This window comes from Prinia subflava, chromosome 15, assembly GCF_021018805.1.
Source record: "Prinia subflava isolate CZ2003 ecotype Zambia chromosome 15, Cam_Psub_1.2, whole genome shotgun sequence".
In the NCBI taxonomy this organism is placed as follows: Eukaryota; Metazoa; Chordata; class Aves; order Passeriformes; family Cisticolidae; genus Prinia; species Prinia subflava.
Window position 1 is genome coordinate 11656344 of NC_086261.1, and position 25645 is coordinate 11681988.

General features: G+C 41.0%; 2 protein-coding genes across 6 annotated transcripts; one reads left to right on the forward strand and one right to left on the reverse strand.

Moving 5' to 3' along the window:
• Positions 1-4: 4 nt before the first annotated feature.
• Positions 5-1137, reverse strand: LOC134558763 (ubiquitin-conjugating enzyme E2 Q1-like). 5 transcript variants are annotated; one of them, XM_063412959.1, is made up of 3 exons: positions 958-1137; positions 453-651; positions 5-345 (listed from the first exon to the last, which is right to left on the reverse strand). In XM_063412959.1, exons 1-3 carry the CDS (start codon positions 1105-1107, stop codon positions 338-340), a joined length of 357 nt encoding a protein of 118 aa, XP_063269029.1. In that variant the 5' UTR covers positions 1108-1137; the 3' UTR covers positions 5-337. The 5 variants fall into 5 exon arrangements, 4 of the variants coding, with proteins under 4 accessions (XP_063269029.1, XP_063269027.1, XP_063269026.1 ...); XM_063412957.1 differs by having other exon boundaries at positions 9-345; positions 944-1137; XM_063412956.1 differs by having other exon boundaries at positions 16-345; positions 908-1137.
• Positions 1049-25591, forward strand: LOC134558762 (tropomodulin-3). The gene is made up of 10 exons (XM_063412954.1): positions 1049-1159; positions 7106-7302; positions 8652-8808; positions 16152-16274; positions 16624-16713; positions 17229-17359; positions 18291-18398; positions 19800-19943; positions 20292-20436; positions 22567-25591. Exons 2-10 carry the CDS (start codon positions 7177-7179, stop codon positions 22596-22598), a joined length of 1056 nt encoding a protein of 351 aa, XP_063269024.1. The 5' UTR covers positions 1049-1159; positions 7106-7176; the 3' UTR covers positions 22599-25591.
• Positions 25592-25645: the final 54 nt, after the last annotated feature.

The window sequence follows — 25645 nt, forward strand, 5'->3', positions numbered from 1 at the left end:
AGAACAGAGGGTCAGGCATCACTTTTTGTTATCATCTACTTTACCAACAATATCCTTCCTGTCTACATCCTGTGTGAATTCCCTAGGCAGGAAGCTACTTCTGTCTCAAGCCATATACTTTGAACCAATATGCTTCATTTTTACCACATCAGCATTGTAGAGAGTAAATATATTACATTTTAATCAGTCTAGGATTATGTCAGAGGCTTTTTTTTCCTGTTGTGCTCAGCTCAGTGACCAGCAGTGAGGAGCTCCGTGCTGCACCTGCTCTTGCTGTGCATGGGCACTGTTTCAGCACCAGTGGAACTTCCACTGTTGTCCAGATCTTCTAGTCACATTATAAACCTTAAAAAAATTGTATACAGAATATTGTTAGTGACTAACACTAGTTTAGTACTAGTGTTCAGTAGATAGTAGAAATGTCCACCAAATCCTGTTGATTAGGCACACACCAGCACATAGGGCACTCTGGAGCTGGGATTCCACCTGCTGTGTGTCAGCAGAAGCGCTGAGGGAGCTCTGGCCCAGCTCATCCCGGGAGAAGCCGCTGTGTCCCCGTAAGCGCTCCCTTTGTGTGTCACGGAGTGACGGGGCCCGGGACTCCTCTGCGCCGTGACCCGTCCGACTGCCCCGACCGGGAAGCTGCATGTTCTGAGCAGAGAAGAAACAAAATGTGCGCAGAGGTGAAGACGAGGACCCTGAAGGCGCCAAAGGAAGGAAGAAGCTGCAAGAGAGATCTGCAAGGCCGTGGAGGGCCGAAAAGGCACCCATGAGTTGGGCGGCCCCGGCGCTTTGCCCCCGCTGGCAGCACACACGGGAGGGGCTGCCACACGCACCACAGGCACGGTGGGGCTCACAGGGGACCCTACAGATCCCCTCGATCCAACGCCCTGCCGGACAAGGGCACCTTTTATAGCCTAGATTGCTCAGAGCCCCGTCCAACCTAGCCTTGGGCACCTCCATGGCCGCACTTGGGCCGGGACCGGGGCCCGGAGCGGGACCGGAGCCGGGGCCAGCCCCGTCCAGGCCCCGCCGCTCCCGGGGCGCCGCCCTGCTCCGCGCCTGCGCCCGGGCGGGCCCGTGCCTCCCGGCGTGCGCGGGGCGCATGCGCGGCGGAGCTGGTCGGGCTGGGCGAGCGCGGACCGGCGGCCGCCCGGGTGAGGGGAGCGGCGGCGGCGCGCCGGGACCGGGCCGGGGGTCGGGCGGGGCCGGGCGGGCTCCGGCGGGCACAGCCCTCCGCCCGCCGCCTCGGCGCGGCGAGAGCCCGGCGGGAGGAGGAAGACGGGGCTGGGTTGACGCCCACCCGGCCGGACCCCGGCGGCTCACGGGGGGCCGAAGCCGCGCTGGTGCCGGAGAGCGGGGAGGTCGGGCCGGGGCGGCGGTCGGCCCGACAGCGGGGCCCTGCTCGGGCCGCCTCCCGTGCGGCGGGCGCGGGGCTGAGGGGCCGGGGGGGCTGCGGAGCGCGCCCGGTGCGGGGCTGGGGTGGGTGTTCAGCCAGCGCCCGCTCTGCTGCGAATCCCGAAAACGGAGACTTTGGCAACTTCGCCCGTAGAGCTGGTGCCCGTGATTGTTTCAGTTTGCCGCATGTTTTTTCCGCGGCTCGCCCTGCACCCGGGTCCCCGCAGTCGGTGACGGAGGGATGCCTTTCCGGGGCGGGGTGCGCTCCGTGCACCGACACCGGGCCGGCAGCTCCCGCAGCTCCCCTGGGCCCCTGCACAGGGCTTGTCCCGAGAGCTGCGCACGGAGCCTTCGGGGCCTCTTCTGAGAACCTGGCGCTCTGCGGGGACGGGCAAGTTGTGTTGAAATAAGTGATGTGCTAGGGAGGTTGCTGTGTGCTTTAAATTTGCTGTAATGTATTGGATCAAAACTCATAACTAAAGTTTAACTACGATGTCAGGTGTAGAGAGCTTGAAAGGCAGCCAGTGATGTAAGGGAGGATTTGAAACTGACTTGTACTCAGTAGTTGTCCTGAAGTAATAGAATGGGAATGAATTAAATTTCTTCTACTGTTCTGTTCCAGGCTTGTAAGTTTTGCCACTTTTCTGCAATGATAAAAGATAACTGAATGTTCTGTAGGTAGCTTGCATCTGCTGTTTCTTTTTGACTAAAACACCAGCAGGCAGTTCCTCCAGGAGCAGATACTGTATATTAAGGGGCAGCAGGTTTCTATCGAAGAACATTCTGGTGTTGTATGAAAAAATTTATGCTTAAACATCCCTCATCCTGGCCAGTCAGTAACTTTCTGCATGTTGGGAGAGAGAATGGACAGCTGGAGTGGTGATTCCTGACAGAAGAACTTCTCAGGGCACCTGGGGTTTTTATCTTATCCCAGCCTTGTATTTATTTGAGATCATAACACCTGCCCTGCAGCAAGTTTGGTGAGCGTGCCTGGAAGTGTTGTGGGTGCACTGAGCTGCTGCCACTTGCATGCCCTGTGCAGCTTGCCAGGTCCAGCTTTGGGGCTCCTGGCCTGTCCCCCTTGCCCTTGCCTGGGCTGACTGGGTATGTCCCTCTGCCCCTGCAGTGTGGGTGACCAGTTTTCAGGAGCAGGCACACAGGAGTAAGTTTTTATGGGACAATGCCAACTTGGCAGCTTAGCCATCACTCGGAGCACCCTGTCTGCAAGAGGGCTGTGTCCCAATCTGTGTCAATGTGCACAGGATATATAAAAGAGCAAAGTGGGCTTTGGTTGCAGGTGCCCTCTGATACAGAAAGGAGCTTGCAGGAACTGGAAACACTGATGTGTTCAGATTTCCTTCATTATGGAAGCATCCTCATGGTCTGTGTAGTTACTCTGCAGTAGCTGCCTGTCCCCCTCCACTCCCTGGGTCACTGTGTGGACCAACGTGAAGTTAGAGAAGCTCAGTTTGCCATGTATAAAGCTTAGCGAATTGTCTCTTTGATCAGAATGAAGCCTTGGGCTTGCTTTTCTAGGGAAATAGCCCAGAACAGTTGTGTCTTCCTGTCTGGAAAACACAGTTTACCCTGATGAGAAGTGTAGGCAAAGATGAACTGCCACCTGCTGGCTCTATGAGCCTCTGGGCTGGGGGATGTCTGCTCGTTCCCGGGGCAGGACAGCCCCGATCCTGTGCCCTGCCCCAGACTGGGGGTTTGGAAGCCTCAGGAGGGTTTCCAAAAGCTTTCTGCTAAGAAAGGCAGCACTGGGCTCTTCAGCAGACTTACAAGACATTACAAAAATATCCTTAGGAACCTGCTGGGATTATGGTAATACTGATATTTACTCATTTTTCTCCTTGTTTTGGTAAGTGAAGATAGCTCTTTCAAGTGCAGCACATTCTTCATGAACAGTTCTGTATGATCTTGCACACTGGAAAATAGAATTGTTGCCATCGTAGGGGTTCCCTGGGGAAATGCTCAGATGAGGCTCCTCCACGCAGCTGGAGGGTCTGGGGTGTCAGCATTCCTAGGGGTGCAGGAATGCACAGCCCTGCAGACCCCCTGCACCCCGGGGCTGGGGAAAGCAGGCTCACCAGATTAAAGTGAACTCTGCAAATGTGCTGCCCGAACCCAGCTCAGTTTGGTTTTCATGATGTTGCTTCTATTTTAAAATCCAAGTCATGGAAGCCATTTACAGTGGACTTTAACAACACTGTCATTTCCTGTGGGCAAGTTATATCTAAAGAGTTTCTCCTGTTTGGATCCCAAGAAACTGTGCTCTTGAATATAACAATTTCAGAGGGGGCAAGGGGTGGAGTTTTTGAAAGATAATTGGAAGCTTGCTATTTTTAGAATCTTTTGGTATTTAAAAATATACTTTCAGAGAGGAGGGGAGAAAAATATTTTGACTTGTGTATAAGAGGTGTTAGTTACAGTTATATATAATAGTTATAGTTATATATAGTAATAGTTATATATCTGAAAAAGAATATTAGCTCTTTGGACCTTTACGCAATGTTTTCATGGTAAAGCTAAGAACGGTGCTTAGAAGTAAACTAGCTCTGCTCATGAAAAAAAAGCAAAGTATTTGCAAAGCCAAAATTGCTGGTTACAGTTTTGCCCATGACTTTGCAGTAAGATCACACACACACATATATATATATGTATGTATATATACATAAAATGTGTTACAAATATTCACAGGCCAAATAACTCCTCCTTCTAAAAGCTTGTAGTTTGTTGTGCATGTCTCTATGCTGAACTGCTGCAGTGAGTGATGGAAAGCAAATAGAGCACTAAGTGTGTTTAATGGGAGGTGAAAGGCTTGTTTGATTAGATTAGGGCTTCAGCTGGCCTTTATGCCCTTTTTAGGCAATGAGAATTCCTGACACTATGTTTTAAAACCTGATTTTTAGCATGTTGTAGGCAAGTGTTGTATATGCTGTGTTTTCTTTTGTAGGGAATGTTTCTGAGAGTCGTTGCCAAGCAATCTCAGTGTACTGCAGACATGCTAACCAGTGCTACCATCATGCATTTTAAAGGTGTCTCACATTAAGGATGCTTTCATATTAAAAAAAAAATATCCCTGATAGGAATTAGAAAATATGTCCAAAACTCTTTAAATTTGTATTTGCCAGGCCACATGTGATTCTCTTCTTGCTGAAGTGAAGCCTCAGTTACAGAGACTCTGGTTTTTTGTTCTGCTGCTTTATTTTTCACTTTTGTGTGTGTTTGTCTGTGTGTGTGAACCCTGTATCTGAGGATCTGACATGACTTCTTTGGTCATATACAAATGAGTGAGACTAAGGGCTGTGAGCTGAAAATTAATTAATGTATTACACAGGATGAGTAGTTTTCCAATACAAAACATCCCAATGCAGTAAATAAAAAGTAATTAATTCTGGATGACAGCATTTTGTGACAATTAGTGGAGAGGAAATACAGTCTATGTGAAGATAATGTATGGTTATGCAGTGCTACTCTCTTTCAGAGTAAGGGCAGCATTATTCTGCAGCTTGCTAACCATTCTGCTCCTTATAATTACCTGTTAAAAATACACCTTTTAATATTTGAATGCAAATGGACATGCAGAAATGTGGTAAATAGCAGTGTCTAGATGTAGGACTGGGATGGCACAGCCTGGTCACGAAGAGCCATGTGAGATCAGCTGCAGGAGATGTTTTTCTCCTGTGATCCTGTGTAATGGCTTGAACTGTAAGGAGGGGCAGAACATTAAGGCTCCAGGAGTGAGAAGTTCACATGCAGATTGTGTGGCAGCAGCTAATTGTCCATCAGCTGCTTGCCCCTGGAGAAACAAATACCACAGACTATGAAAACTGTGGGAGGTGGTTCTCTAGGCCAGAGTCACTCCTTTAATTACTTTTGGAACTTAGGAAAACACAGGTATGCTACCCTGTGCATTTTTTGCAGCCAATAACTTGAATGTCCTTAGCTCTGTAGCCTCTTGCAAAAGGTCGAGGCTCTTCCAGCATGACTAGGTTTAGTTCAGAGGAGGACAGACAGAGCTCTTTTGATGTAATTTACCACAAAAAAGAGAATTCCTCCTTATGTTTGAGAGAACTTTGCAAAGGTCAGCTTCAGTCCCATCAGTGTCAACTGTAGTTCACAATAAAGCTCTGGTATTTATATCAGCAATACTTTTTTAAAGGCAGACATTCTGAAAATAGCTGAATATATTCCTCATTCAGGTGTAGATGTTGATAGGACCTGGAAATTCACCTTTCTTGCAAAGGCAATTGTTAAATCCAGATTAATTTTACGGGTACACTTGACTGAATGTGTGGATGAACCTCTGTGTGCTCATGTCTGTTTAATGTCTCTGAATTAAAATGTCACCGTATGTAACTGTGGCAGCCAGGGAGACCTTTCTGGATGTAAACAACCGAGGTGGAGGAATCCTGTGTGCAGGATTCCATGCTATAGCATGTGTGTATATACAGCCTGCCTTTTCCTGCTACTTCAGAGAGAGTGACTAAATAGATCTGGTTTTGAAGGACAGTGTATGTGTAAATTTGAAGTAATGCATTTGTATTTGTGGTGTGAGCATCTGTCCTTGAATAGGGGCTACTGGAAAAAGAGTGATTTTTACTGAGTATGGTCTGTGTTGAGTATTTCTATACAGCCAAAAAAAGGGTTTAAGGAGACTAATGAACAGGGATGTATATATTTAGCATTGCTTCCCAAAAATCTTATGGACTCTCTTGCTTACTTACAGAGGGTCATCACAATTACCTTTTTTTGGTCTGTGTGGTCAACTTGAAGCAAGAGTTGGGCTGAACAAAAGGAGAATCCTAGAACTTCTTTCAGAAAAATGAGAGGAAACAACTTGTCTGCTTGAACACTGCTGTGATTAACTGTTTTTTCCAAGACAAATGCTCAAGAATTATGGGTGTTAGAGAAAACACTCCCTGCACTCTCCTTTTCTGAGAGAAGTGCTATATAGACTTTTATTATAGTACATTTTGAAAGGCTCTGGTTTTCTCTAGATATAATATTTAGTGATCAGTCACACAGTTTATTCTTAATTTTTTTTTAATTTTAATTTTTTTCTGATAGTAGGATTGACTGGATTGCTGCCACTTAGGAGCTGTATTTCCTATGTTTTTCATCAAGCTATTGTAATTTTCCTTGGACAGAACAGAATGTTGCTTCGATGGTAGTGCTATAATTAACTTGGAGGCAAACTTCCTTTGTTTCCTCTGTAGGTAATATGCAGGGATATGAGTCAGTAATAACCAATTACCTTGTTTATAGTGAAGTTATCCTTAAGTGCCCTTGAACTGCTGTAGCAACAATATATGTGGCGCATCTTAACTCTTCTTTTGGCTTCATTATATGTAAAAAATGAAGGCATTAAATTGGATTAAATAGTAGAGTCTCCTCCCTCCTGCCCTCCAACCTGCCATGCTCGGTGGGTAATATGGCTTTGGAGTTCTTGTCAAGAGGACTGGCTATTGACTTTGAGCTGAAAATAGATGTAGCTTAATTACATATAGCTTAATTACTGGTGGACAAGGGCATGGTGGGACAGTGAAGAAACACAGCTTCCCAGTGCTCCTTGTCAGCTGGAGAATAACAGATACCAATACTGGGTGACAGAACTTTCCTTTCACAGATGCACGTGGAGGATGAAGGTGCTTTGTGTTTGGGATATTTGCCTTAACTCTGCTTATTTCTTTTTGAAAGGTTTTCATAGATCTGGATAAGAGTTAAGACTTGGGTTTTGAAGTGTTGGAGCAACTTGCTACTGGCCAAGCCATGACGCTCCCATTTCGAAAGGACTTGGACAAGTACAAAGATCTCGATGAGGATGAAATTCTTGGCAAACTTTCGGAAGAAGAACTGAAACAACTGGAAACTGTTTTGGATGATCTTGACCCCGAGGTAGGCATTAGCCAAGAGAAGTTTTTTTTTTTTTTCATTTGTTCCATTACTAGTCTAAAAGAAATTGAGACTTTGTACAATATACTTTTGGGCAGAGTTTGTTTCATAGCCTGCTGATGATCTCAGAGATATATATGCGTGTGTGATGCTTATTTCCTGTTTGTGAGGTGGACACAACTGCAGTAAAGGAGAACATAAGAAGGGATAGTTGGGAGGAGATTTCTGGAATTTATTTATAAATAAGAATTGCTGTTGTTCGTGTTCTTGAAAAGAAAGTTTATTTAGAAAGGCCTGTTTAACTTTCCTGTTCCCAGTGCTGTCTGGTTAACAGCCCTTTTGCATCCCTGTTTGTTTTATTTCTGCTGTGGAGTTTGATGGGAGTGGGAGGGTGCCAACCTCTCCTAATGACTCCTGGCCCTGTGTCTGGTAGCTTATATCTATTCCTGTCCTCATGCTGACTTTGTGAAGAGAAGACAAATGATTGTTAAGCTCCTGAATTATGTCAGCATGGGGTACTGATTAAGGAAAATTCAGCTTTCTGCTACAAAGAGCTGAGTTGTCTTCTACAGATATTGGAGCTAATATCAGACTCCAAGACTTGTGTTTTCACCTCAGGTTCTCTGGTTTTGCTTCAATAAAACCAGGATTAGTTTAATCTTGATGTTCAGGGATTGGTTCAGACTACTATGATCAGCTATTTTGTTGCACTGCAAGATAGTACTGATATTTTAAATGCCTTTGACTATATTTTAACAGAGGAGAACTAGCAAAAGGGACTGGTTGTCTTTCATGGCAGTCAGAATTCATGTACATTCTTGGTCATTCTGTACTAATAATCCTTCTTTTTCTCTCTTTAATTGAAATATGTTGATGTTATCAAAGAAACATCCCACCTTGAGTTAGGTTAAAACCAGAAATACTCTGTGTTAAAATAACGATAGAGTCAGTTGTCTTAACGACTTAAAATCACATGGATGTAAGTGACAGGAAATAGTCTCTTGCTGAATGTTTAAACTGTAAATAAATGAGTTTTATTTAGTAGTGCTCATTTAAACAGTGCTGATTCTAGCAAAGAAATGCAAACTGAGTGCTGGGAGCTATTGTACTTAAAGAATTGCTTCAATCTACTGAGAGGGCAGTGTGCTATATTTTCATTACATTCTCCATGTCTAGATTACCTTGTGTCCTTCCCTGCCCCAAAAAAAGGAAGTTGGCAGGGGATCAAAGATTGCCTGCAGAAGATGATGTATCAGAGCTGAACCTTGCAGAGAGGGAGGAGGAGGGAAATGAATCCAAGCAGGTGCTGCTGCAGACTTTCTGAGCTGTCCTTTGCTGCATTTGTTTTGCAGAACGCGCTGCTGCCTGCGGGCTTCAGGCAGAAGGACCAGACGGCCAAGAAGGCCTCGGGCCCCTTCGACAGGGAGCGGCTCCTGGCGTACCTGGAGAAGCAGGCGCTGGAGTACAAGGACAGGGAGGACTATGTGCCTTTCACCAGGGAAAAGAAAGGTAACACCACCCTTCCCCGTGTAAGGGCTTGTGGAACTTCTGAAGTGGACGAGCCAGAACTGCCATGAACCAAATTTGATTGAAGCACTGGCAGCTGTAATGCTTTTAACTCGCAGCATTTCTGAATGGCTGCTGCTGTGCAGGGCAAGGAGGCTTCCTGTTCAGGCATCTGTGCCACTGGGCCTGGTGTGCTCTTTGTGTCTAGCACAGGAAGGAAATAAAACTCAGAGATTTGATCATAGATTGCAAAGTTCATATGGGCATGGTATCCTCAAAGTATGAGCTAACTCTGATTTATGTCAATAACAACAAATGCTGTCATTGTGCCTGTGGCTTATGCCTTGTGCTGAACGCAGACAGCAACCTTTGTAACACTGTGTTGGATTAGAGAAATAGCAGTTGAATGATGTAGGCTGACAAGGCCAGACAAGTAGTGTATGCAGTCATGGTGTTTTTCTAGCATCCTTATTGAAAGATTTAATAAGATTGCAGTTACTCCTAACTAATTATATAGTTAACATCACGGGTTTTGAAATGTGGCAGTGGTTTGTGGTCTGAAAACCATGGACACATTATTAAAGCCTGGAATTTTAAGTTTTTGCTTTGGGTCTAGTATTTTCATTGACTTGATGGGAAGTATTTTCCTTTTCAGAAGAAAATTGAAAAAGAATGTGCTTCTTAAATACTGTAAGAACAGCTCCTTTTTTTTTTTCACCCAGAACAGAAGTTGCAAATTTATTGTGTCTTATAAAGCCCCGTTGGTAGGCACAGACATTCCCAGACCTGTGCAGGGCACATATGTGTAGGAAAAAGCTTTTAGCTGTCACCACAGTGTTTGAGCACTGCTTGTGAGTCCTGGCTCATGTGAACCTTCCCTGGCAGCAGGGCAGACCTGCACTAATACTTCAGTAAATTGTTCCCTAAGTTGTATTCCAGCCGCTCAAGATGAGAAGGCCCCTCTTTTCTTATGGGTTTGAAACCCTTTAATTCTACTTAATTATCTGGTGTGAATCATTGCTATTTCAGAATTCAGTCTTCATTCATCCACTGAGTTTGTGTATATGATTGTGGGGTCTGTTTGGTGAAAATTTTGTTGGGGGTATTTGCATTTTCTCTGCCTGTGCCAGATAGTTTTACCTGGCAATGCTGGTGCCTCCCTTTTTTTCTTGAAGCAACAGAGAGATTGTGACTTTACAGTGTGCTGCACTGTGTACCATGGACTTCCTTCATGGAGCATTTTTTCCCCTATTTTGTAGTTACCTCCCTTTGTGTTGAGAGATAACTGTGACACTCCTTTGCTGACAGGAGAACAGGGTTTGGTGACTGAACCTGTAGGAGTTCCAAGTAAGGACAGTGCAATGCACTGACTGTAGAAGGCAGAGGCACCCCTGGCAGCAGTGCCTTCATGGTGCCTCTGTGCTGCCAAGAACCTGTTCATGTTCTGTTTGGCTGTGCCAGGCTTCTGCCGCTCTCCTGACACATTTGCCAGTGTGTGTGGGAGACAGACTGATGGTTGAGGGTGACTGAGTTTGGTGTATTTGGGGCTCACAGGTGATTGGGGAATCCCTTGCACCCTGTGCACTGCTCCCTCAGGAGTGAGCTGGGCGAGGAGGATGTGCTCTAATACTACATTTTCTGCTGACTGCTAGTGCTTCTTTCACATAGATGGCTCTCTGAAGTCAGCTTACGTCTACATGCACACATAAAATATTTGCTTGGGTAGATAAAATCTGTGAGAATCTTGTACAGAAACAGAAGGGTCCAGCTGTAATGCAGAGCTGGGTTAAGAAAGATCAAATGTCATTTCCTTTATGTAATAAAGTATTACTAAATAGTCTGTCTGCATGTTGCAATGAGTCATACCAGTGTAGTTTGTAAAATTTCCTGTATCTCGTTAAAAAAAAAGTTGATATTTAGTAACTTCTTACTAAGTTACTAACTTAGTGACTTCATTTATTTTTGTGCTATAGGAGAAAAGAAAATAATATGAAAAATGAAATGTAGATTACTTTCATTAAAACTAAAAATGTGGAAACCAATGTTTAGTGTCCAAACTGATGCTCTGTTGAGTGGGCAGGAGGCAAGAAGGTCAAGCTCCTGTTGTAGTAGGTGAGGGATAACCTTGTCCCCTCATGAAAGTTCAGCTTTGACTTGCTGCCACATTTGTTACCATTTTGCACAAAAATGGCAAATGTAAATAACTTCATCATTATATTTACCTAGATGTAGAACTTGGAAAGGGCATGAGGTGCAACTTAATACTTGTGTAGGATTTTTTTTTTTTCTACAGGGGGCTTGTACTTAATGTGCTTTCCATGAATATTAAAACAGACCAGCAGACAACTAAGCTGGGTTATAATTTTCACTTCATCTAGAAATACGTGTTATGGAGAAACACTAACATGTTGTGGAATAAGGGTAGGTGAAAATCTTGCTTGAATCTCCTGTTAATGTAGGAGAAATGTGACAAATATAACCTTCAGTTCCTGAAGTTTTGGGAGGAGAGAGATGAATTAGAGCTGCAGCTGGGTTTTTTTGGGACAGAATTTGCTAAAATATTTCTGTGTCCCTGGCTGGTCTCATTGCTCTAACTTGTTTCAATTATTCATTTCGTGGAGCAAGAAGAGAAAAATCTACCCTTCTCTTTCCTTTTTCTGTTTTAGTAGAACTGATGTCCTGCATGGTGATTTGGTCTGCAGATTTATTAAAGAAGCTTACCCTAGGTTAATTCTAAATATCCTGTCTTCCTAATGATTCTGGTAACCTTGTTTTCCTACTAGAGTGTGAAGTAAAATACTCTCTTCCAGATGGCCCAAGTACCTAATTTTGGGGTAACATGTTATTAAAATAATGTTGCTTCTCTTTCAGTGGTAGATGATGTAATTTTTCCAGGTCTTTGGAACCTCTTTTGTTTTGTGCGATGGCATGTGGAAGATCTGAAGTAGTGTAAAGTGTCCTGCTGTGGTGAAATGAACAGTGCTAAAGAAATGTGGAGTTTAATCCCTAAATTATAGACTGTTCCATTTTCCCAGTGCCTTGATTTTGTTTCTAAAAGCATCCTTAAAAATGTACTTCCTTTTAAAACATGATTTAATGATTTAAATCACATTCTGTTCCAATTAAGTGCTGAACCATACAGTAAACCATTGTTCAAGAGATTCATGAGACCAATATGGTAATAATTGCAACAAAACTAGCTTTTGTCTCAATGTGTGTATGTGTGTATGTCATAAAGATTTTACAGGGTGTACTGCAAGGAGAAGGAGCTCTCATCCAAACAGTAAAGCAAGGCTTCAGCACTGAAGGCTGTTGCCCTCAAGTGTGTTCCACTCATCTGACCGAGTCTGACCAATGCTCCTCCTCCTTCTCCCTTCTCTTGGAACAGCAGAAGAAGAGAATTATTGCAGCTGAGATAAAAACATATCTGAGATAGTAATGTACTTTGTGCTGTATAGTGCAAGGCATTAGCACAATATTGTGTAAACTAAGCTTTGCATTTCTAGCCTTTGCACTCTCCTAATTGTCTCTTCCCTTTGCATTCCTGCCAGGGTGTGTTTGTTCTGTGTAGATTTGCAGTTGATGTAACTTCTGCATTAGGCTTGGTTTGGTTTTTCCCCTTCTCTGTCACCCAGAAAACAGACTGAAACTGAAGCCACCTGGCTAAAGCTCTTTTGTTGGCACCTGCTCACTTGTTGCTCTAGATCACCATTGCCTTCTGTTGAAGCTGGATTTGGGATGCTGTGTTCTGTTTGCCATTGAATCACTTAAAAGTCTTTAAAGGAAGTGTGTTACATGTTGTGAAGTGAAGCTAATATCCTGTAGGAGCTTTGCAGAAACAGCTTGTCAAATTGATATTCTCCATACAAGAGCACTAGTACAAAATAACATGATGCTCCAGCCTTAATGCAAAACAGTTTCCTGATTCACTGCTATGTGGCCTGTAATAACAGATAACAGCTCTGCTTCTGCACTAAGACATTGAGGAACTCGCTTGTAAGTTGAATTAAAAACATTAGAATTAAATTATGCTTACAAGTGAATTGATAAACCTAAGTCTGTTACATGGTAAGAACCGGAGATTGATGAAGTGTGGATTATATAAATTTCCAAACTATTGAAAGGTTAAGGAACATAAGATGTAAGGAATACATCAGATGTTGCTCACTTTTCTTCATGAAGTCAGTGATGAGAAAAGCTTGGGTTTGGTTGTTCTCAGGTAGCACTTGATTTGTTTCCCCAAATGGAGTGCCCCAAAAGTAGATTTTAGACTTCCTTCTGCTGTGCAAGGCGTGGCTGCCTACTGCCTGTTGGTGTGGGGTGTGTGAGAATAGTACCAGCAGTGTGCAGGGCATGGCCCCTCTGAACAGTCCTGATTTCTGCAGGGTACTGAGTCCCACCTGAAGTACTGTGAATGTGTGTGGGAAATGCCCAGGGCACTTCAATAAACACCATCCAGTGTTCCTGCCTGTAGAGAATACGACTGTGTGCAACTTGGAACTGAAAGCTCCTTCTGTAGCAGAGGAGGCCTGTGACTTAATCCTGGATGTGCATCATCTAATGTTAGCTTAAAGGCATGGAACACCTGCCTATATAATTATTACAGAAATGATGTGAGCGTCCCTGAAATTTGCCTCTTCATGTTGTGTAGCTGAATCTTTGCAGTATCCTGGCTGGCTGAAAAGGAGCTGTCATGTTCCTTCATGTAATCAAATCCCAACTATTTGGAAATGTTCCACTTGAGGGCCAGGCAAGCTGCACATCTCATGGGCTGTGCAGATGTGTAGTGGGTTTTGGTTTTATTTAAAGCTTGCATTAGGAAGGGGGAAGGGACTTGCTGAACTGTACTGGCAGCAGGCCTTGAGTGAGATCACTGTCCCCAGAGACACAGGGGTCCTACCCTTCTGGAAGTAAATTCCTTGCTAGAAGTAGGGAAGGACTTACTTTTGTATGTGCATTGTAAACCTCTGATTTCTGGTCTAGGGTGAGATGAAGCCATGAATGAGAAATTATGTACACAAGGGTGTGACTAGTCTTATAACAAATACTGCTCCTGGCCCAGCTCATGTGACTGGAGCTGGCTGCGGTGAACATTTCTGGAGGGCAGTGGCTTTTAACATTTTTGCTTTATTAAAAACTGATTATACTTCTCACTCTTCAGGTTTTCTAAAGAGTCAGGCACGTATGGATAAGTTTAGTATTACTCTTAGGAAGCAAATATTTGAACCAGACATTTCTAACTGATGAATTTAAAAATTATTGAAAAGCAACATCAGGAAAAGTAGTTCTTTTTTTGTGGGCACTGTGGGATGAACCAGACAGAAGGCTGAACTAGGCTAAAATACATTTTCGCCAGGTTGGTTTTAATTGAGATCAATTTCTTTTTCTTGGTCTCTTCCTGCTGCACTGATGCTGCAAATAGGATGGCTGAACAAAGGCTCAGTTGCTCAATTCCCACTGTCTTCCTTCCTTGTACTCCAAAATCCTCACCTTTTTACTAGCCCACATTACTGAAGGAAAGTAACACAAACAGAGCTGCTGAAAGGCTTCAGATCATGTGTATGCTGCTCAGAGTGTTTAATGGATTAATGAAAAGCTTGCCAAACAGTCTTGCATCTCTTCTATAAACTACAGTTTAAGTTAAAGGTTAATCTCTCTCCAGTAGGTGTTGCTGGTAAAATAAAATGATAGAAATGTAATGCATCATTTATATCAAAACAACCAGAAACAATTGCTACGTGAGCCTTCAATTTATGAAGGTTTTCTTTTAATTCTGGATCACCAAAAGTTTCTTTTGCACTGTCCATCAAAGCTGAGGTATGGGTGGTAATGCATGTCAGCTGCACTTAACTACTGTTTGGAATCAATACAGTTATGTAAGGAGGATTATTTTCTGCTTCTAAATATGGATAATGACCATTTATACAAGTTTCCAAAGAGATAGCAACCCAGGAACAAAAATACCACGTTGCTAGCAACAGCTCTTGATCATCAGACTGTGTTGTCAGAGAAAAACCTGATGTGCTTCCCTGTAATCTGTGCTAGTGGGAATGCACTGACTTTCTTTAAAAGGAAAATGACCACAAACTACTGGAATTTAGAGAAGATATGGAATACACAATTTTGGGTTTAGTGATTGTAAACTCCATCTACTATCACTGTAACTGTGATGATGATGATTCCTCTGTGGAAATACTTTTTATAGCTAGGGATATGGGAGAGGGTGGGCTCCTGAATTAAGACAGAGACTTCAGAGGATGATTATCAACACCACTTCCAGCCCAGGAAATAACAAAAGGGAGTTGGAACTCCTTTCCTATTGCTCTTTCTGCTGATAGCTCAGGCAGCTTGGAAAGTTTGAAAAACTTCAACCTTAAATAGCTGTTAAGATTTGATTCACAGTTGTGTAGTTGCAAGCAGTTTCTCTCACATGCATCAGTACAAGAGCTTTTGTTTGCCATGTTAATTTGTCCTGAACCTAAGCACCCCTTACCTGTGCTGGCTCTTACCCAGTGCAAGACTCCTTTGTTCTGAAGGACCAGTCCTAAACCATTCACAGCTGAACTGTTAGAAAGGCTTTCTCATATTCTGATTTCCTACCCTAACTTTCCAGCTAAAGGTGTATGCAGGAATTATGGTAACTGCAGAGACCTTTGCCTAATTCATGTCATCTAAAATAAGTTTTCCCATTACCTGCCTGTAATAACTAAAAAGTTGATGCAGAATGTAATATTATTCTTGGTTCTTTTGCCATTGAATCTTCAATGGCCTTTCTTAGTATCATTTTAGAAAACAGTTTCACTGGCAGAGAAATCTGTTACCAAGTTTTGTGCTGTTCACAAACCATGGTTTTCTCAAGCAGCTTTGGTTTTTTGCTTCAGAACTGAGGTTAACATCTGAAATCAGAAATATCATGTATGGTGTAAAAACTGCAGTGAATAGTCAGGTGTGTGATTTTAGATAAGTTTTTGATATTCTTTCTCTGACACATTCAGATTCCAGTTCTGCCTGGGTCCCTTTTTCCCCTGAGAGGAAGCTCAGCATTCTCTAGTGATAGTAAATCTTTCTTACACTCTTTCTAGACTCTTCAAAATGTATAATGGAGGTTTATATGTTACTTTCTAATCCTTAGGAGGAACAAATAAGGTTGGAATAATGATCCAGGCTCCTGAAAAATTTATTCCTGTTTATGCTCTTTTCTCATCTCTGACTTGCAACAACAGAAGAACCCTTATCTGTGGTTCTCCTAGAATTCACAAAATGTAATATGTATTCTTTAAGTACATAGTATTTGAAAGATACGTAACTGTGAAATAACATCAGACTTTCCATTTTGTTTACTCCAGGGAAAATATTTATCCCCAAGCAAAAGCCTGTACAGTCTTTCACAGAAGAAAAATTCTCTCTTGATCCAGAACTGGAGGAAGCCTTGACGAGTGCCACAGACACAGAATTAGGTGACCTCGCAGGTGAGGTTTCTTTGAAGGATGAATGAGTTGGGACATATTTAGACAAGAAAGATGTATAACAATGTGTTCGTATGTGCCTGTATTCCTAAAGCTTCATTTTGTGATTGAGCTGCACTTTTTAATGTTGCTTGAACTTGCTGAGGTGAGAGCTTTCTAAGATGTGAAAGTCAGTTAAAATGTCTATAAATAATTATTTTTTCTACTTTTTCCAATGGTTAAGATATTGCATGGCTTTTTGTACTGATAACTATTGTACAAATATCAGGTTTTGTTATTTAAAGGAACCCTGCACAGAGCTGAATTAGTCAGTAACAGTAAAAACTATTTTTTTCTTTTTCTCCTTTTTCAGCAATACTGGGAATGTCCAACCTGATAACAAACAATCAGTTCTGTGATGTAGTAGGAAGCAGTAACGGGGTTGACAAAGACAGCTTCTCAAGTAAGTGTGTACACAAGGGCTAGAAGACTCAATTCTCTGTACTGCACACAGTTACTACAGCATTCACTGTTTTCTGTTGCACCAACATTCTTTTAGACTCTTAAGTCTTAGTCTGGAAATGTGTATCCTGTAACATTGCTAATTGAGTTCTGGCAAGAATGGAATTAAAATACATGTACAATAAAATATCATCTGCATTTAAGTTGCTTTTTGGTGACAAAAGTAGGCAGAAGCATGCATTATGTGTGCTGGTTCTTAGGTATTATATTTGTGTTTGTAATTCAACTCATATGTGCTTTCTGAAAAAAAGCAAAAAAGGCTGTGAGGACTTCTGCAAAAGAATTTAGCTTTATGAAAATATGGTCAGGAGAGGATGGTATGCTTTTTTGGAGGGGGAGAGATCTAAAGACTGATGAAATGGTCTTTAAATACAGTAAATATTTAGTATGTGTATCATTTATTCACAATGAACGTGTGCAACCTGTTTGATTCCATTTAAATGCCTTACTTTTCAGATATAGTAAAAGGTGAAAAAATGTTGCCTGTTTTTGATGAACCACCAAATCCCACAAATGTGGAGGAGACGCTGCAAAGGATTAAAGATAATGATTCTCGTCTTGTTGAAGTTAATCTAAATAACATTAAGGTAATTACCTGAAGGCTGCAGTAAATATGCTGGTTTTTCTCAGTAGAAGGCATTTCAAGCTGCAAAACTCTCTAAGAGAGCATGATAAGCTTATTCTAAGTACAGCAATCTTTCTGCTGAATGTTGTAGTGTGTGTAAGAACCTGCAGCTAAACCAATAAGCCATCTTGGTTTCTTTTGCCAAATGTGTATTTAAAAAGTCTTAGACTTTCCCACTGCCAGCCCAGATTTCTGTTGCTGCCAAGCTGGCAGCAGTTCCAGCAGTTCATTATCATAGAGTTAATTACTTTGTTGAATCCTTTGTCCTTGATGACGCAATGTGCTCTCAGTCTGTATTGCAAGCAAGGGGATATTTGTGCCTGACATCTTTCTGATTCTTGTACAAAAGGGCTGGTGGAAGTTAGGGCAGCTTCTGCTCCTAGGTGTAACAGTTGTGTTTTCACACGTGACAAGCTTTTGTGTATTTGCTTGAAAGAAACCAGAACTGCAGCGCCCCTGACCTGCAGTGCAGACACCAGGGACAGCCTTGCCAGCAGCCAGGGCTGCTTGTTCCCCTTACTAAAGGGGGGAAATAAAATCCATGCTTTAAGAATATTGTGTAACAAGTAAATGCCAGCCAAAATAACTGCCTAAAAAGGCAACAAATCAAAGTTTCTGATACAATAAACTGAGACATTTGCTACCCTAATTAATTCTTTAAAATTAGTCCTTTTAAGCTTCGTTGCTACTATACTGTAAAAATGATTGCTTTATAGAATTGGTGACTCTTACAGCCATTGCATCTTGGGGTAGGACTTCACTGTGAGACTGCTGGAGGCCAGTGGAGTTAATATTATTGGGCATTTTGCTGTAAAAAGACTGAGTGGGAGAGGTTGAGGGGAGGGGATAAACTTGTCTATCTCAAGAGAGTGAAATGCTATTTTTAATTCAAGAACATACCAATTCCAACGCTGAAAGAATTTGCAAAAGCCTTAGAAACCAACACACATGTGAAGAATTTTAGCCTGGCAGCCACCCGAAGCAATGACCCTGTTGCTGTTGTAAGTACTCGTGATAATGGATTTAAGTGGGGTGCAAGGGAAGGTAGGATGGAAAGGCAATGGTGAGGGATTGAATTTAATCCAGTTTAAATGTTCAGGGATGAAAGTATGTCTATTCTGCTACACTGTAAATTATGTTTTCTTTAACAAACCTTTCTTGTATCTAAGTTGGTAAGTGATTGCTAGTAACTTAATATGCAGCAATGCCTCAGATGTGTAGGGGAGAATTCTTTTTCCCAGTCCCTTTCCCTGATTTTTCATTTTGCTAACCTCCTTCCTTTTTTTCTTTCTTTCCTACCTGTTTAATTCCTGCTGTTCATTCCAGCAGCCAATAATTTATTCAAAATTAATTTACAAGAAGCACATTTGAGGACTTAAAAACACCCATAATATTTTTCAACTAACGAGAGTTTTAGTTGAAGCTGTAAAATATCTGTTTCTCTATCTCCCTGCTACCAAAGATTGGCTTAAAATATTGGTGCATGAAGCATAATATTAGTCGAAGTATCTAGCTTGATACAATTGAAACTTAAATATCATTTATTGTCAGGTCATTTTTTTCTATGTTGAATTAAAGTAGTACCTTATGTAATTACAAATAAAGAGGTGAGAGAACAAAACTAATTGTTTTGCCAGGACAATCCTTTGCACTTGTTTTAAATTCAAATTAGAAAAAAAGCAACTAGTTTGAAAGACTGTTAAATAAGCATTTGAAAGCTTCGGATTTCGGTCAATTAAAAAGTTTCCTTTCAGCAGGACTTAAACATGTAATAAAAATCTATAATGGCTTTTTTTCTCGGGTGTGGTTTTGTTGGGTATTTTTGTATTGGGACTTGGTAGAAAAAAAAGCAAAGGATACAGTTTTTCTGATAGTAAACTCTGCAGTTAGCCATTCCTGTTTTCTTCCTTTCTCTGAAATAACATCAGATATACATGCTGGTACTATGCTTAGAGCTTTGAATTTTCTCTCTTCCTACCAAATCTGTAGACAAAAGCATTTTGAGAGTCAGATCTCCTGTTTGCAAATTAACCATATCTAATTCTCCTCTCAGTTGACTAACGCCCTTTCTTTGGCCTTTGCTTAGCAGCCAGCATTGCTTGCTGTGTGCTGTGGAGGCTCACAAAATGGAATTGGTCCAATATGCTAATTTCAGACAATTAATATTCTGTGTAGCTTTTTAGTTTGTAACAAGAGAAAGGCTCTCTCTTGACTGAATGCTATTTAAAAAGGGAATGTAGATAATGCCTGGCTGAAGACTCATCTCAGTCTCAGTGAGTGAAAGCTTGCAAAGTTGCATCTCTGAACTTGCTGCTTCCGTGGAACTAGTTAGTGGAAGTGGATATTGCTGTGTCCTGTGCTGCAAAATTCAAAAGTTTAATGATGCTTTCTTATATTCAAAGGCTCTTGCAGATATGCTGAGAGTAAACACAAAATTAAAAAGTTTGAACATAGAATCAAACTTCATCACTGGAGTTGGAATTCTGGCATTGGTTGATGCACTGAAAGACAATGAAACATTGACAGAGATCAAAATTGATAATCAGGTAAGTGAGGTGGTGATACCATAGCTAAACCTAGCCAATCCTAATTGACTGAATACGTTTAGAAGACAGCTTGTGATAAACTCTTCAAATATTTTATGTTTAATTATCTTAACACCATCAATAATTGTCCTTAAGATTGTCAGAAGCATCCAGCTGAGGTTGATTCTTGGTCACCTCTGTGCTTCCTTGTGCTTTAAAGTGTACAAACATATTTTAGGACCTTCTGCCTATTTGATTAACTAGAATGAAGCTGAGTGTTTATTGACTGATACGGGGAAAGTATTTTGATCTCTTTCAGGATGAACACACCTAAGCTCTGTTGTCTTTGTGTACCTTTTATTTTAACAGAGGCAGCAGCTGGGCACAGCTGCAGAAGTAGAAATTGCCAAGATGCTTGAAGAAAACAACAAGATCCTCAAATTTGGATACCATTTCACACAACAGGGACCTCGAGCCAGGGCAGCTGCAGCTATCACAAAAAACAATGATTTGGGTAAGACCTGTCATAATTAACTGAATGGCTGTGTGGCACAGGCTTTAAAGGTGTCTGGTTATTCCCCTTGACAAAACCAGGATAGCACAAGATTGGTAGATCAGTTTCAGGTTTCTCCTTTGCTTTCCTCCAACTTTTTTGTTGTTGCTTGATGTTTTCTGTTTTACTGCAGGGATGTTCAGGTATGTGAGCAGAGGATTTTTAGCATAGTCTAGAACAAGAGCATTCAAATTTCATGTGAGTTGTGGCAAAGGGAGTGAAGACAATAGTTTTGATCACTTAGTTGTATAAGATTAACTTCTTCTTTAAAAGCAGTACTTGAAATTAACAGTGCAGGATGCCCAGTTCAGTGCCAGTATCCCCGTGTCACTGGGAGTGCTTGAGCAAGGAAACTGAGCATACCATCATGTACAGAGGCTGGGACTGGGAAATCCCTCCCTGGGTGGTTCTGTTCCTGCACCAGTGAGCTGATAGCAGTGGCATCTTTATTTGCTGCAGTCAGGTTTGTTGGAGATCATCAGTTAGAATCCTAATTAAATGAATCAGCAGAAAATTGGTTAATTACATAGCACATGAAGAGCAATCATTTGTATAATAATGACAAATACTTGAAGCACTCAACTACAAAATAATGTCCGTCTATTCAAATAGAACTGCATTTTAAAAATCTTATTTAATTAAGTCTTCTGGTTTTAGATGCTTTATGGTGACCTCTCATCAGTGTGAAAAGGGGCCAGGCAGTTTAGTAATAGTAGCAGTAGTTAAGGAATATATTAGAGGGAATAACACAGGAAACTGGAATTTGGTTTAAAGATCTGATTCCCCTGTGAATAAAAGTTTAAGCAGAGGAGAACAGCTCTGAAGAATATGGGTGAGTAACTGGAATAGAGCACAGAGAGATAAGAAAGTCACTCAGACACTGCATATCTGTTTCTCAAAAGGGATTCTAAACTAGTTGGGGTTTTTGTCATAATTCAGCTGTCTCACAGCTTTCTAAGGTTTCCCCTCTCACTACTTCTCTTATTAGTGCTTGACTGTTCAAAATCTATGCTTCTATTGATATCTTGCCTATTTTCCTTTGCTTTCTTAGTCTGGAGTATGCGAGTAAAAGTTTCGGCAAATACTTTTTCATCTCTCCAGCCCTGAAGCTACAGAGGAGATTACTGTGAATACCCACTTGGGTATTGAGCACTCAGACCGAGATGTGCGAAGTCTCTCATTTCTCTCTTTGTACGTTCCTTCTAAAAGGCACTCTACATCTTCTTTTTGCTTGTTTGTTCACCCTGTGTTGTACCACTTTCCTGGTCTTTGTCTGTGTACTTCTAACTGCATGATTGGAGAAGTGTAGGGCTGGAAATTCTTTTCATCCGTTCTTGCAGTTTGATGAAAGCAGATCTTAACTTCTGCCACCTACCTTCCATTGAGTGGATTTGAGAACAGATTCACTTTCTTATATAGATGTGCTTGCTTCACATTTCTAAACAAAATGGAGATGTCCTTCATATTTTGTCCTTTACGTGTCCTATAAGACCTTTAGTGCCATTTGATTTGTCTGCACAGGAAAGGAAAACGTAATTTGATAGTGTGAAAACATCAAAAGTAATACAAATGTTGAGGAAAACTCCAGTCCTTCAATCAATACTGCATATTCTCAAATCTTAATAGCATGTGACCTTTTAGTTATTTTATTCACAGATTGTTATTGCTCTTGCATTTTTTGACAACTGAATGCTCCTATTAACAAATGGAAAGCTTTAGGCTGTTGATTTTAACATCTGTGTGTGTATAAATTATCTTAGATATACTGTGAAACTCGTGTTTCTTTTGAAACCATGTAAATTAAATTCACCTCTAAAAAACTGCAAAAACTGTAAAAAAAGAATTCTGGCTAAATCTGCTTATCAGACATAAGATGATTAATGTTTTCTACAAGTTCTTCCTTGGAAGTATTTGTAACTGTTTGTGAACAAGGCAATAAGCTCAGTTTAAAATGCTGTATAATGCTATGTGTTAGCTACCTTAATTAGAGGTACATCATGTGACAAAGTGACTGTTTATGTTATAGAAACACAGAAAATAGTCAAAATGCTAATACAGCAAAACTTCTCTTTTTTGCCTCTCTTGTTGCAGTGCGGAAGAGAAGGGTTGAAGGGGACAATTAGCAAAGCTGCTGCCAGAACTGTGGAGGGCACGGGCAGCACCGTGGGCTTTGGCAATCGTGGACTACGTTGACCTGGGTTAGAAGGGAAAAGACTGGAAACCCCATTCCTTTTAAAGCAAAGCAGTAAAATCATCTGCTGGTTTGCAGCACGGTTTTGGGATGGATGGAGACACAGTAACTGTGCCAGTCTCTGTACCATAGGTTTTGGTCGGGTTTTTTAAGAACTTTTTTTGTATTTCAAGACTTTGGCTGTGCTTCCTAAATGTAAAAATTTAAAAATGTAATTGAAAATCAATGGTATAATTGTCTGTAGTCAAAGAATAGGACCTTTAAGATCATTGGGCAGATACTGACCCAACTGAAATGTTTGTAAGAAAATCTGGGGCTGTGTATTTACATGGAAGAGTGTGTATATTCCTGATAACAATGCCTTAGTGAGAAGGGATTCTTCACCCAGCAGCTGGACTCATGTAGAGCTGTTCAGCTTTGTTCATATGCACTGAAGAGAAATCTTTCACAGCAATGTTATTTGTAATTCTACTGTTTTGTTTTTTACTAGTTCTTGATACTGTGATCCAGTTCAAAGACATCCTTTTAAGCCAAACAGAAATAAATTGGCTAAGGACTTCTCCCAAGAGATTAGAGGGACCAATACAAAAGTGGAAGCCTTGCAGAAAAAGAAAAAAACAATAGGAGCCTTGCAAAATGAGTTTTTATGTTACACCTAAATCCTTAAAGTTTTTTTCAAAAGATCCCATAACTGTGTCTTACTCTATATCTAAATTGGATACATTTTTAGACTGATCTCATGTGTTCATCACCATTATTTAGTTTATATTCTTTGTTTAAAAATTGTTATCTACATTCATAAGTATCAATTGCTCTAGAAGTAGTAAACATTCATAATCAAAATACTGCATAACTGTATAGGAAAAGCAGCCTTAACTCTAAAACCACTGACCTAAGTTGCATTACATTAAGCTACTTGTGCTTCATACAAATCTAACAGTTTTTAATAATGAAGTAACACTTTCAAGAAAGTGTTTTTCCATTCTATATCGGTGTTGATGTTGAAACACTACCCAAGACATGCAAAAACTAACCAATATGTAGTGTCAAATCTCTAGGGCATAGTCATTATTAAAGTGTTTAAAGCTCAATAAGCAAACTAATAAGGCAACAAGAATCACTTTACCTTCTGTACATAATCACAGTACACTTGGAAATATGAAAACCTAGAAGCTTCTTGGTGTAGGTCTGTTTGGACTGTCTTGTACTAGTTTGCTTTGAGATCACAAAAATGTTCTACAGGCCAGCTTGGCTGTATGTACAACAACAGAGAATTCAACTGACAACTGTTTTCGTCCAAAGATCATAATGTGGTGAGAATTTATGTATAGAAAACATACTGGACTGAGATTTTTTCATCAAGTTGTATATACTATAAAAACAGAGCAAGTCCCTGACACTGTGCCCACGTTGGAATTTGCTGCAAATGTTGGTTTGGATCTTAAGACAGACTTTATTCTGGAGGTGCCTTCAAATTTTACTACAACTGTACAGAAAATTTTGAACTATAGTTCCTTCAGTGAGGATGTATATAACTGGTGTATACTTGTGGAAGAACCTTTTTTCCCCCTGTTTCTAAACCAGCCTTTTATTAGAATTACAAATAAATATGTGCTCTGAAAATGAAATTAGAATTAATTCAGTTAAAACCAAAGACTACACTTACTGTAACCTCACAAAAACATCAGAAGTGTTCTGATGAGTAACAAAAAGGGCTTTTTTTTCTTTGGGCTTTTGTAAATTTTCAAGAACTTTTTAGATTTTGAAATAAACTTTGAAATAGTTCTAATACAATATGCATACTGTCACCAGTTAAGTGTCTTTTTACAGACAGACACTGCTGTATAAACATGGCCAAAGCATGTCATGTGCTGAGTTGCCTAAAGCTGGACTTTACTTTTGATTTGCTAGGCACCATAATAATTTTGTGTCAAAAAACAGACTCTAATGTCTTCCTTCATTTGTTGAAGGGCTGCATGTTCACAGAATCTGTTCATGTATTGGGATTCTATGATGAGTTATTGTATCACTACCTAAAAAGATTAGGCAATTATCTCCTACTTAAAAATGAAGGAGAAAATTGAAAGGCTGGATTAGGGACGTAATAGCCCAAATCCCTTTCTTGCTTTTACTAAATCAAGTTTGGCTGTTTAATTATGTATATTCCAATCAAAGGCAGGGCCAATTAAGTTGCAGCTCTTAGGTGTCTTGTCACAAATTTATTGTATTGGACTCCAATAAATGGTTTAGGTCTGTAGACAACAGCTAAAAATTTGACTGCTTGTGACTGACAGGCCGGGCGTGGAAAACAGATTTTTTCAATCAAAAGGGTTTAATCATCCAAATCGTTTTAAGACCTTTGGCATGGTGCGTGGAACAGCTAACAGCAATCACTTCTGTGCCTGCAGTGTGTATCCTTTTTGGAATAAATGAAGAAATTCAGACTGTAGCCAGGAATCTTCAAGAGTCTCGACAAACGGAGTGAGGTGATGCCATGGAGTGTGGGGAGATCCTGCGTATGGCTTCACTGAGTGTGAGTGCAGCAGTGGTGTTACTTTGGTTGCCATAAACACAAGGGCTTTTTTCCGAAGGAGATACGGTTTTCTTACTGATTATTTTTCCTGCTTAATGCAGAAATCAAATGACTGCATATGTTGATTCTGTTTGTTCCAAGCTAAGCATGGAAACATAACCAGTGTTTCAGAGCAATTACCTATTTACTCTTGTATTTTAAAGAAATAGCCTAATTCTCTCTACAGCATGAGTGATCCTGCGTTTGTAAGCTACAAACGAGCAAGTGTTCAATTTAAATTTCCATTGGGGAAACAGGTATTGAGTATTTTAGCATATCAGCACTATATGCTGTCAGATTGTAAAACAGTTACCAATTTTTGGATGATTAAAGTACTGTATTCTTGTTGTGTCTTCGGGGTTTTGTTTGTTTGCTCTTTTCAGTGTGTGCTGACTTGGTTGAAACCC

Coding starts and splice junctions, on each gene's coding strand:
- LOC134558763 (XM_063412955.1), bottom strand. CDS start 1,107: ATGCGCCCCGCGCACGCCGGGAGGCACGGGCCCGCCCGGGCGCAGGCG.
- LOC134558762 (XM_063412954.1), top strand. CDS start 7,177: ATGACGCTCCCATTTCGAAAGGACTTGGACAAGTACAAAGATCTCGAT. Junction 16,714..17,228: donor TGACAAAGACAGCTTCTCAA/GTAAGTGTGTAC, acceptor CTTACTTTTCAG/ATATAGTAAAAGGTGAAAAA. Junction 17,360..18,290: donor TTAATCTAAATAACATTAAG/GTAATTACCTGA, acceptor TTTTAATTCAAG/AACATACCAATTCCAACGCT.